The 12,965-nt window shown below is 35.9% G+C and overlaps 1 protein-coding gene across 5 annotated transcripts in view; it reads left to right on the forward strand.

Annotated features, from left to right (window-relative positions):
• WRN (WRN RecQ like helicase) overlaps window positions 1–12,965 on the forward strand; it is a 138,221-nt gene that overhangs the window by 102,819 nt on the left and 22,437 nt on the right. For 3 of the 5 annotated variants that reach the window (XM_082680305.1, XM_082680307.1, XM_082680309.1), the window contains exons 23-27: window positions 2,177–2,318; window positions 10,134–10,304; window positions 10,381–10,478; window positions 11,488–11,557; window positions 12,387–12,463. In XM_082680305.1, coding sequence (XP_082536431.1) covers window positions 2,177–2,318; window positions 10,134–10,304; window positions 10,381–10,478; window positions 11,488–11,557; window positions 12,387–12,463 — 558 coding nt within the window. The remainder of the gene's footprint in view (window positions 1–2,176; window positions 2,319–10,133; window positions 10,305–10,380; window positions 10,479–11,487; window positions 11,558–12,386; window positions 12,464–12,965) is intronic. The other 2 variants (XM_082680306.1, XM_082680308.1) reach the window with 1 other exon arrangement.

Genomic DNA, 12,965 nt, shown 5'->3' on the forward strand with positions numbered 1-12,965 from the left:
GATAAATGGTTCCTCCACCAAGAGGACAGAATTGTTCTATGCACCTTAAAAAAAACCCCTACAACTATGTAAAGCACAGACTGACAGAAAAGCTGGAAGAAATCAACAATTCCACCATCAAAGTAGGAGAGGTTGATTATAATTTTTAGTTATTGGTAGGTTAAGCAATCAAAAAATTAGGAAGCAGTAGAAAATCTGGTCAATATGGTAACAAGTCTGATTTATTGGACATGCAGTATGTAGAAGCCTTTACCAAGCAATTGGAGTAATGTGTCTCAAACATTTTTACTTCGTGACCCACATAGTTAATGGCTAATTGAGTCTAGGTTCTGTTCAGAACCCTAAGGTCTCAAGGGATTAACCTTCAGCACACCTATAATCCATTTGTAGCACACGGGCTGGGAAGCACGGAATTAGAGACTATACTTCTCAAACATAGATGGCATATTTATAAAAATGAACTATAGGGACTTCCCTCGTGGCGCAGTGGTTAAGAATCCTCCTGCCAATGCAGGGGACACGGGTTCGAGCCCTGGTCCGGGAAGATCCCACATGCCACAGAGCAACTAAGTCCGTGCGCCACAACTACTGAGCCTGCGCTCAAGAGCCCGTGAGCTACCACTACTGAGCCCGTGAGCCACGACTACTGAAGCCCGTGCGCCTAGAGCCCGTGCTCCACAACAAGAGAAGCCACTGCAATGAGAAGCCTGCGCACCGCAACGAAGAGTAGCCCCTGCTCGCCACAACTAGAGAAAGCCCGTGCACAGCAATGAAGACCCAACACAGCCAAAAATAAATAAATAAAAATTTTAAAATGTACTATATATTAAAGCAGTGGGTGGCAAACTATGGCCCGTGGACCAAATCCACTCACTGCCTATTTTTGTAAATAAAGTTTTTTTGTAATACAGCCATGCCCTTTTGTTTATATATTATCTATGGCTGTTTTTGCAGAGTTGAGCTAAGTAGTTGTGACACAGAGCTTGTCTGGCCCACAAAGCCTAAGCTGTTTACTGTCTGGCCCTTTATAGGAAGAGTTTTCTGACCTCTGTACTAGACTGTAACCTGTCTCAAGTTTTCAGTGTATTGGTTTCAAACACACCACATTATCTGGCCAGAATGCAACAGAATTAGAAGTAAACAAGAGAATAAAAAGGGAAATTCTCATTCATTTGGAAATTTAAAATAATGCTCTAAAGTAACTCGTCAATCAAGGAAAAAACTCAAACTGGAAATTAACACATTTTTAGAACTTAGTGATAATTACAGTAATATACATTAAAACTTGTATGCTGCAGCATAGGTGATACTTGGTGGGAATTTGATAGCTTTAAATACTCGTATTAGAAAAGAAAATTAATGAACTAAGTATCCTATTAAAGAAATTAAAATAGAGAATAAACCTAAACATAGCCTTTTTTTCCCTAAAAATATATCTAGAATACTGACTATATTCTTATTGCTATTTCAAAGATATTTATTATAAAGAAAGCAACTGAATTAGGTAGTTGAACTATATTAGTTGATTTTTTCTGAGTCCTTTTGTTCTCAACATGCCATAAAGAATTCTCATTTGTATTAATGAGAATTAATACAAATGAGAATTTCATTAATTTGTGTTAATGATAATTTCTACCTGAAGGATGGCTTAGGAATTTAACTTCTAAATGGACTTACATGAAAAGCTTATAATCTTTGGTCATATTTTAAAGTATGACTTTAACAACTTCTTGCAAAGGAGATGTGTTTTTTCAGTTCAGAAGTTTTGCGACAGGGGTGGGGGTAGGCAATAAACCTTTTCTTCCATCAAAACCTAACACAAAAGTCCAGTATTTATACAGTAGATCAAGTGGAGCTATTTGAGCTGTAATCCTGCGTTCTGCTTGCTTGAACCTGTTTCTTTCTATGGCCCAAGATACCTCCTGTGAAACTTGGATCCTAGGGCACTAGTGTCGAGAACCATTAATATAACATACCTGTGATGCTATATTATCATTTATATTTCATGTTTTACATACTTTACATGCTCTCAGCTGTATTGAACTTTATTTTTAGCTTCTGAAGCAGTTGGCACATTTGAGATATTTTTTTACTGGGCTAACTGTTACACTAAATCTTTTTATTTCTAAAGGTACATGCCTTGGCTAAGCTTTCTTTACATATTGTTTTTATTTAGATTGGATCGCTGCTTTTCCATTGATGACTCAGATGATATGTCACAGGACTTTGGTCCACAAGCATTCCAGCTCTTATCTGCCGTGACCATCTTAGGCGAAAAGTTTGGAATTGGGGTTCCAATTCTATTTCTCCGAGGATCTGTAAGTATGTCTGTGAGTCACCTTCAGAGTTCTTCTTTTACTCCTATTACACTTTTCTTCAGAGGTTTGCTGTTTTACAATTATAGCTTTGACTTTAGTTATCAGAACTCAGAGAGTCATATTAAGTTCCATTTAAGCACTGCATTCATTACCTTTGACAAAACCTGTGTGTATCATTAAGGCAATGCTTCCAGGCTGTCTGTTTCAGTTTATTACATTGCAGTTAGATGAATCCCTAGACTGGTCTTTTATAGGATAATTAAGAAAAGTTTACTTTCATTGTGTCAAGGGACAGGTAGAACAAATTTGTATCTTGGTGCCCTGTGAAGTAGTAAATTTTTTGAGCAAAATTTAAGTTTCAGTGATTATTTGTAAATGTCTAAGTTCAATAATAATATTTGGTAGTACATTTTTTCTTTCCTTCTATTTTATTTCTAATCAGAAGTATTTAAAATTCTAAGAAAGTTCTTTTTCTTCACGAATGAATAGTTAATTCTGTTACTTTTTTTTTTTTTTTTTTGAGTGATTAGTGTGCCAGCATTATGCTAACAGTTGCAGGTACAAATATGAGTAGGTCATGACCCTTATAGCCAAAGAGCTTTTTCTGTAGTCCTTTTGTTTATATGATTTTATTCTTGATTTAGAAGTCTGTAAAGTTAAGTAGTATATATTGACGTTAGTTGAATAAACCAAAAATGGGAGATAGAATCCTTTGCAACTACATACATTTATTAAAAATATACTAAAAGTGGAGATTAAAATTCTCACTTTGTAGAATTTTTTTTTAAGTTTTGTTTTCTTTCTTTCTTTATCTATTTTACTTATTTATTTTTGGCTGTGTTGGGTCTTTGTTGCTGTGTGTGGGCTTTTCTCTAGTTGCGGTGAGCGGGGGCTACTCTTTGTTGCGGTGTGCAGGTTTCTCATTGCGGTGGTTTCTCTTGTTGCGGAGCACGGGCTCCAGGTGCCCTGGCTTCAGTAGCTGTGGCTCGCGGGCTCTAGATGCAGGCTCAGCAGTTGTGGCTCAGAGGCTTAGTTGCTCCACAGCAACTAATGTGGGATCCTCCCGGACCAGGACTTGAACCCGGTCCCCTGTATTGGCAGGCGGATTCTTAACCACTGCGCCACCAAGGAAGCCCTGGATGTAGAATTTTAAAAATAATTTAGGTCAGCATTCATTTCTTAACTTCTCAAATACTTTGTGTAAATATTTACTTTCTGAGTTTTTGTTTTGTTTTGAAAGGGACTTATTAAGTTAGCCAGTTGTGAAATACTAATGAAATGCTAAAAATATGTTAACTTCAGGTACTGATGTTTTTAGATTATGGAGTTTAAAATTTTGTTCTTAAATCTCAAGTTTGGTTAGAAATTTAACGGTAGAAGTGTTGCCTAAGGAACTTGGTTTAGCTGATATGAGTGCTATTTTTTTTTAAAAAAGAATTTAAGTTGCAAGGGATAGATTTAATGTAATTGAGATCTATGAAAATTTCTTGTCTCTGTCATCTTTAAAACCTGTGTATCCCAGCTGAATGTATAATTTATAAAAATTATCCTTGTTTTAATTTGGTGTAATCCAGCAGTATCCAGTATCAACAGATAAGTGGAAGTGGGCTCCTAGACAAACTTGAACTGGTCACAAGACGGATCAGATTTCACCTATTATTTGAAAACCAAGTCAGACTGCTTATACCAACAGTCTCTTCTGGGAGTCTGCAAATTAAGAAGTTTATTCTTTGTGAAATTTTATATTACCCTTGCTAGATAAAGGTGTAAAACTTTTTTAAAAAGCCACTTAACGGGCTTCCCTGGTGGCGCAGTGGTTGAGAGTCCGCCTGCCGGTGCAGGGGACACAGGTTTGTGCCCCGGTCGGGGAAGATCGCACATGCTGCGGAGAAGCCTGTGAGCCATGGCCGCTGAGCCTGCACGTTCGGAGCCTGTGCTCCGCAGCGGGAGAGGCCACAACAGTGAGCGGCCCGCGTACTGCAAAAAAAAAAAAAAAAAAAGCCACTTAACGAAAATTTGTAGACATTAAATACAGTGAAAATAAGGCAAGTTTTTTTCCCCCAATTTCAGTGATCTTGGTATCTACTGGGATATCATTTTTTAAATTATAATTGTATTTCCTTTGAGAATTTAGTGAATCGTCTACCTTAACTAATTTAGGAAAAATTAGTATCTTTACAGATAATTTTCATTTGTAAGATGATTAAGTATCTTAAACTTGAAACTCTTGGAGTTCATTTAAAGAGATAATATTTGTACATATGAAACAAATATTTCAGCAGCACATGATTCTCCTCTCTTACATAGGATGTTTAAAAATAGTATAAAAATAGTATAAATGATTATTCAGGCCATTCAGGTGTTTGTGAATGGAGTTTAAAATTTTGTTTTTAAAGCATAAGTTTTGCTGGAAATTAAATAGTAGAAATATTGCCTAAGGAACTTTGTTTTAGGGGTCTAAATAGCTCACCACATAGAAATCTTTTTTTATTTTTTTGCAGTACGCGGGCCTCTCACAGTTGTGGCCTCTCCCGGGATCTTCCCGGACCGGGGCATGAACCCGTGTCCCCTGCATCGGCAGGCGAACTCTCAACCACTGCGCCACCAGGGAAGCCCCACATAAAAATCTTTAAACACCTTTGTGAATTAAGTATTAAGATATGCAGTTATCTTAATTTTACAGATTAGAAAACAGACACAGTCATTAATTTGCATAATCAGGAGATTAAGTGAAACCTCTTTCCTGATCATGTTATCAAAGTGCTCCAGAATTAGAGAACACTTTTGATAAAAGATGCTTTGACTATAGGCAGCCATTGGGAAACTATTGTTAGTTTTAATTACCCTTTATAATTTTCAAACTTTCTAACAGGAGAGGGTTATCTGTTTAATTTTTCGGACAAGCTATTTCATCAGGTTGAAATATATTCCTAGAGATAATTATTGTAACTTTATATTTTGGCTTTATTGTTCACATAGAATAACAGTCCCAGAAATGACCTTTTTAAGCCCTGAAGCGGCAGCTGTGAACTTCCTTGGCCTGTAGGAACTGGGAAAGAGGCAAAAGAAAAAAAAAATTAGTTAAAATGTAGACAGAAACTATGGACTTATTTTGTACTTTAAGAACACAGGAATCTAAAACTTCTTAAGAGTTTATAACTACTTTTTTCTGCTAGTTATTAAACTTTTTTTTTTTTTTTTTTTTTTTTTGCGCTGCGCTGCATGGCATGCGGGATCTTAGTTCCCCAACCAGGGATCAAACCCGTGCCCCTTGCAGTGGAAGCATGGACTCCTGACCACTGGACTGCCAGGGAATTCCCAAAACATCTATTTTTGTGTGAGCTACTGTACTCTGTTTTGTGGGGAATTCAAAGTGGAATTAGATGAGACATCATCTAATATGGAAGGTGTGTTACTTGAGAATAAATAAGTATATCGCAGCATAAAAAGAGATCGGGGACATATGAATAGATATAAAGTATTATTTAAGTTCTGAAGAGAGAGTGCTTGTTAATGGCTGTGAAACTAGAGAAGTCTTTGTTATGGTATCACTGGCGCTTTTCTGTTCTGTGGATGATAAGAGTAGATTTGGGCATTGAGAGCCAACCCGAGGGAAGAAGGTGGAGAGGAATGTGGCATTCCCAGCTGAAAGAACTACCACAACAAGCAATCGTCATTTTTAAAGAAGCTAATTTAGAGAAGTGGCAAGTTTGTTTGTTTTCTCTATCAGATAATGGTGCGGAAGATTTGGCTTTTATTAGAAAGTGATCCTTTGGGACTTGTGCTCTGGCCAGTCGGCCCCCTTTATTCTAACACACATCGATCTGTTCATAGGTTTCCAAATTCCCTGATGAATCCGTTTGGTACCCTAATTTTTCCAGCCTGCTTTTTAAAGGAGAAGAGTGGGTTGATAACTTCCATTTTTGAGACTTTGTCCCACAGAAGTAGAGACTCTTAGAGCAAAAAGATTATTTAACTCTACCACCTTATTATACAGTGGTTAATACTAAGTCCCAGAAAGTTAAATGACCTGTGTCATGTCAGGTCATTACTTTGTGCCAGAAGCAGGATGAGCGACAGCTTTCCTAACTAACGTTCTGTTGCTGTGTCTGTTTTATTATGCTGTTCACATGCAGTTTTAAATTTGTATTTTTAGGTTGAATGATCTAGAGATACTAGAATGAAGATTTATGATTGGTAAGGGATATGTGCATGTATAATTGTGCACTCCTTGAAATCAGTGCCCAAATCCCTATATCCGCTATGGCAGCTTCCTCATCCTTAGCAGTTTTACTTCGTCAGTGGGTTAACCTGGAAAATTAAGTTAACTAGAACATATAAGTAATTAATGGAAGATGCCTCGCTCAGAGTAAGAAATTGTTAGACATCTGTGGTTTTTGTTTTTTTTTTTAAGACATTTGTTGTTGAAAATCCTTATTCTGTTTTTTCAGAAATGTTACTTGGGTAAATTTGGATTTCTCGTTGAAAAGGGAATAAGATTTCTTTAAAACAAAATGATCTGTGTCGAAGAGCAGAAATATTTCGTTTTATGTATGGTGATTGCCATGGAAACATGACAGTGTAAATTTATTCACACAGTACACAGTATTCACAATGATTATTGATCATGAGGGGAAGGGACAGTTACCCCTACCAATTAGAAGAACATCTCATTTCTTCATATCAGCAAATGTGTTCATTCACTTCAGGTTGTTTTCTGCTTACGAAAGGGAAGGCTAGAGGAATAATTTCTAGTGTCCAGATTGCTAATAAGTACTAGTTAGGCAACTTAATATCTTTGGTGTTATTAGTTTGCAAGCAATAGATTCTCCTACTATAAAGGTAAGCCCCCAGCAGGTGTAGAATGCCATTACAAATGTTCTGGGAAAACTGACTCAATACTGAGTCAGGGCTTTTGCTTTTATGTTAAGGAAGGCAGGCTAAGTTAAAGGATAAGAAGTATTATTATACTTGTATAGCAGCTGAGGAAATAGAAACACAGGTAAGTTAAGTAACTGACTTGCCCAAAATTCAAAAGCTAGTAAGTACTGGAGCTGTGACTTGAACCCAGGTGGTCTAGTTGCACTAACTACAATCAGTATATATGTATATGTATGTATATTGGTGTCTGTGTGTCTGTGTGTATATATATCCCTGGTGTAGTGGTCTGGAGGACTGTGTCCTAGTCTTACCTCTGTGACCTTAGGCTACCACTTAACATCTTTGAGCCTCTGATTGTATCTGAGTAAAAATGACTAGATAGATCAATGAGCTCCAATGTTCCTTCCAGATCTGAAATTCTGTGATGTTTGATTTTAAACATTCTACACAAATCAAACCAAAGTCAGTTAGTATAGGTAGTAGAGGTTGTTGTGGAAAAAGGTGCTACGTTGTACGTGGGTGTTTCTGTTTCTCTGAATCTTGTTCTAGTACAATTTTTGTAAATATAATCACCATGATACTAAAGCTTTATTACTTAGCTATTTTAATACAAAATTCAATTTCAATTTCAATTTTTAGAATGCACGTTACAGACCCTGTTAATTAAACCTATAAGAAGCCTGTGTTTTAAAAAAGCTCAGTGTATCTGGGCACTGATGTGTCTCTGATGGGAACTTTCCTAATCTAATCTAATTTCAGCCTAGATTTCTTTATGTGAGGGATCAGTCTTTTTAGGTTATTTCACTTGTATTCACATTTTTAACATTCCAAAATGATAAACTTGTAACCGTAACGTTTTCATCAGTTGAACAAAACCAATACATTTGTAATATAGTGAGGCTTCTAGTGCTTGAGTTATGTCTGCTGGAACTCATTCTGTATATTCTTTCCATTTTGATCCCTGGATTTGAATATGCACTGATTGTTAAACCATCATTAGAGTGTAGATGAAATATAAAAACGTTGAGTGACAGGATGTACCTATTTCTCAAATTTCAGATTGCATTTCATATTGAAAATTTTAGAATACAGGAACTTCTTGACATACTCAAGGAGTGAATGTTTTTGAAACATGAATATAACCTAAAATACAGTATTTGTTATGAAGCACATGATCAGTCTAGCGAATTTAAACAGAAAGGTATTTATTACTGGGTGTTAAGTGGCTTAGAGTACTGTTGATAAGATTATACTGCAAAATAATCTTCCATGGAAGCAATTGCCTCTTCTGTGGTTAAGAAGTTATCTGTCAGTGCCTGACCCCAAACTATGCTGAATAGGGAGCTGTAACAATCAGGAAGGTTCTACTTCTGCTTGATCTGGGAGCTGCCTTCTATAATCTGTATCAACAAAATGAATGTCTCCTGTTACTTAGGAAGCTAGAAGCTGTATGCTAGGTTCTTTGCTAACACTTTCTCATAAAAAGCAAACCCCTCCACAGTCATGCATACCTGCAAATACAGCAAAGTAGACCCCTTTGCCTCACTTCCTGCGTGTAGATGTCATGCAAAAATACCTTTGTTTAGTGGAACTTAAATCACATCCAGAAGCCTAGTTGAAAGAAAGTTTGAGAAATAGTGTTTGCAACTTCCCAGATTCTGTGGTAGAAGTCACAGTGGAGGAAGGGCAGAATGACCCTCGAATTACAATCTGCTGTATTCACCGCAAATACATTAGATAGAAGCAATTCTCCAGAGAGCCCTATGTTTATATAGTACCATACACATTTAAAAGTAGTATTTAGATGTGTAGGATGGATGAAGGAGGTAATCAGGGACTTCCCTGGTAACACAGTGGTTAAGAATCTGCCTGCCAATGCAGGGGACATGGGTTCGAGCCCTGGTCTGGGAAGATCCCACATGCCTCAGAGCAGCTAAGCCCGTGCGCCACAACTACCGAGCCTACGCTCTAGAGACCACGAGCCACAACTACTGAGCCCGCGTGCCACAGCTACTGAAGCCCGTGTGCCTAGAGCCTGTGCTCCACAACAAGAGAAGCCACCGCAATGAGAAGCCCGTGCACCGCAACGAAGAGCAGCCCCCGCTCGCCGCAACTAGTGAAAGCCTGTGGGCAGCAACGAAGACCCAATGCATCCAAAAATAAATAAATAAATAAAATTTTATAAAAGGGGTAATCAGAGGGCCAAGTGAATAGAAAAAGTTCTCTGTGGAGAGTGAAGGTGGAGGGAGTCATTTCCATTAGAGGACAAGAGAATTGCATATGATGGGCTAGCTTCCCCAATATTTCTAGACCTTGATGGCTGTGAAGAGTCTCCGATCGGAATCCTCTGGTCACTTAGGGAAGAATATCTCAAAAGCATCAACTGTCTAGCATGCACCTGCTTTTTCTGATGTATCTCAGTGAAGCAGCTAAATCAGAAATGATTAAGTAAACTTTGCTGAAACATCACGGACAAAAAGCACAGTAATGACAACAACGCAGTGGAAACCTGAGTCTTGGCACGGCACTCACTGGTTACCAGCTATGGGTCACACTGCCTTTAACACCCATGCTTCAAGTCTTGAGCTGTAGATTTATGATCACCGTTTTCAAACAATGTGAGTATGTTAATAAAAGGTCTAAATAGCAAAGGTTAAATATTCCAAGTATATCCAAACCTATGCATTGGGAAATGCATGTGATTTATATATGAAATTTCCTGCCATTATTGAAAACAGAAAAGGAACACTATTTTGAGTGTATTTATTTGTGACTTAAGTAATCAGAGCAAGCAGGAGGGGTATAAAAATTCCGTAGGTTTTTAAAGCTGAAATTTAGTGTTAAAGCCAAAGAATCAGTAGACGATTTCGTGTTTTACATCTCCTGTTTAATTAAATAAACATTTTAAGAAATTGATTTTATGCCTAATTTCAGAATTCCCAGCGTCTTGAAGATAAATATCGCAGTCACAATTTCTTTGGCACTGGCAAGGATCACACACAGAATTGGTGGAAGGTTTTTTCCCATCAGCTCATAACTGAGGGATTCTTGGTAGAAGTTCCTGGGCAAAGCAAATTTGTAAAGATTTGCATCCTTACAGAAAAGGTAAACAATGTAGAAGTCTGCCTGTTTGATTGAATTTTCTCACTGTGCATTAAACGATTCTTCTTGTGTTCAATAGGGTAGAAATTGGCTTGCTAAAGCCAAAACAGAATCTCCTCAGAGCCTTATCCTTCAAGCTAATGAAGAATTGTGTCCAAAGGAGTTTTTTCTACCAAGGTTCATTTTTCAGTTTTTTTTTAACTTCTGGGTTTTCTGTTATTTAAATGATTCATTTTGTACCAATTTACAGGTACCACACAAAGTAAAATGAGTAAAGATAATCATTTTTGCATACCTCTTTGAGTCAATTTGGTGTGGGAGTCAGTAGGGAGAATGATAGATCATAGAACACTGTCTTGGTGAATAGGAAGTAGATGACTATAGTACTTAGAAAGCTGCTCCTGTTGATTAAAGAAGTGTATAGCACAGGGAACTATATTCAGTATCTTGTAATAAACTATACTGGAAAAGAATCAGGAAAAAAAAGAATATAGATACGTATATGTATAACCAAGTAACTTTGCTGTACACCTGAAACTAATACAATATTGTAAATCGACTATGCTTCAATTAAAATAAATAAATAAATAAAATAAAGAAGCAACATTGAGGTAAATGTTGAAGAATCTATATACCATATTTCCTTCTTACGTATAGAGGACACGGAGGGAATACACATGTTGCCTACTTTTTAGTACCTTTACATGTTATCGATCATTTTTCAATTTTTTTTTAAATTGAAATATAATTGACATTTAACATTGTGTAAGTTTGAAGTGTACAAGTGTTGGTTTGATACATTTATATATTGCATTGTGATTATGGCAATAGTGTTAGATAACACTTATCACATCACTTGAATAGCACTTCTTTTTTGTGTAGAGAACAAATAAGATCTAGTCTCTGAGCAACTTTGAAGTTTATAATACAGTATTATTGACTATAACCATTATGTTGTACTTTAGATTATCAGTTTTACTTTTAAACTTAAAAAACTTTAAAGAGTTTTAAATCTAGACTTTGAAGAGCTTAAGCTCTTTGGAGGGGAAAAATCAATTTAAAAAAGCATCAGTTCTAAAAGAGTAATATAACCTTATCTGCCTTTCTAAGAGTGGAGGTGTGATGATTCATGTATTAGAAAATTACATTTTAACATTTGAGATAATTTAATTTTATTATTTTTCAGTTCTAAAGCTGTATCTTCCGGCACTGAGCAACATTCCTCTAATCAAGTACCAATTGAATTAACTTCAGAGGTTTGTTTTTATTAAAGAGATGGTTCTTATTATTTCATTCTTTATTGATGCAACTCCTGTTTAAAATTTTTCTGTTTTATTTCCACTCAAAGAGGAAAATGCCATCTATAACAAGATATAAAATGTGGAAAGAGAAATGATATGAACAGAATAAAATATGCAATATATGATTTCTGGGGTTAATAGAACAGAAGTATCTGAGAAAGTAATGTTTATTTTTTTTCTTTTAAGCCTCTTTTATAACTAATTTGGCTTGGATATTATAACACTTCTTATAATATCTTTTTTTGGATATTATAATACTTTTAGTTGATGGAAAAATAAGCCTGATTCCTAAATGTTCTCATTACAATTACATAGACACATACACATACACACCTTTTCTTGCTTTGTTTTGGATCTTAGGTAATTACAGATTAAATACTTATCCACAGGCTGACTTCCACTAATGAGGATACTAGGGTGATGGGGTGATGGATAAATGTGCTGAATTAAATTTTCTGGTGAACTTTCTCTGCTTTATTAAAGTATACACAATGTAATTGAATCATTTTTGTGACTTTGGCTCTTGCTATGTCTCTAAGAATTCTTTTGATCATATATTCTCTATAGATTTGGGAGGAATGGGATATTACATTGCATTTCTAACTGCCTTTAGAGCCCTAGAAGTTGATAATTCATGAGCTTATTTTCAGATGATTTATTTGATGAGTTGGTTAGTAAAAGGAAAAATCATTGTAATATTTTATATCTTATTTTCTTCATTTTAAAAAGTTTTTTGAAACTTCTCTCTTTTTTCTTTTTGAATGGACCTTTCTATGTTTAAAAGCAGCCCAGCTTGTATAAGATGTATTCTTACAAAGCACGTGATAAAATTTCTTCTGGGAGTAACATTCCTGAAAAAAGGTACAGAATTCACATTTTTATTTTCTATGCTCACTTTATTTGCACTTTTTCTCATTCTTTCCTAGAGAGAAAGGTCTGTCAGATGTTGGGCTATTTCATTGGCAGAAGGAAGTTAAGACATAAGCCTCTAGTATTATAATTATTAAAGCAGACTTATAAAATGATAGTTTTAATATTAATTTAATAGCTGACACTTCTGGACATTATTATTTGCCAGACTCTGTGCTAAATGCCAAGCATTTTATAAGTAATATCTCATTTAATTCTTACAGTAACCTATGAGTTAGCTACTATTATTTATCCCCATTTTACAGTTGAAGAGACTAAAGGTTAAGAAGTTAACTAACTTGTTAGGAGCATCCATCTAACAAGAGAGCTGACTTTCAGAACAATATTTGTCAACCTCTAGCATCTAAACACTATTATTATATAATATTTGTATGAAATATATATCTTCCCACTCCATTTAAAAAAAAAGATCTTATGGGAACATAAAATGGTA

Source organism: Grampus griseus, assembly GCF_964374135.1.
Source record: "Grampus griseus genome assembly, chromosome: 21".
NCBI classification, from domain to species: domain Eukaryota; kingdom Metazoa; phylum Chordata; class Mammalia; order Artiodactyla; family Delphinidae; genus Grampus; species Grampus griseus.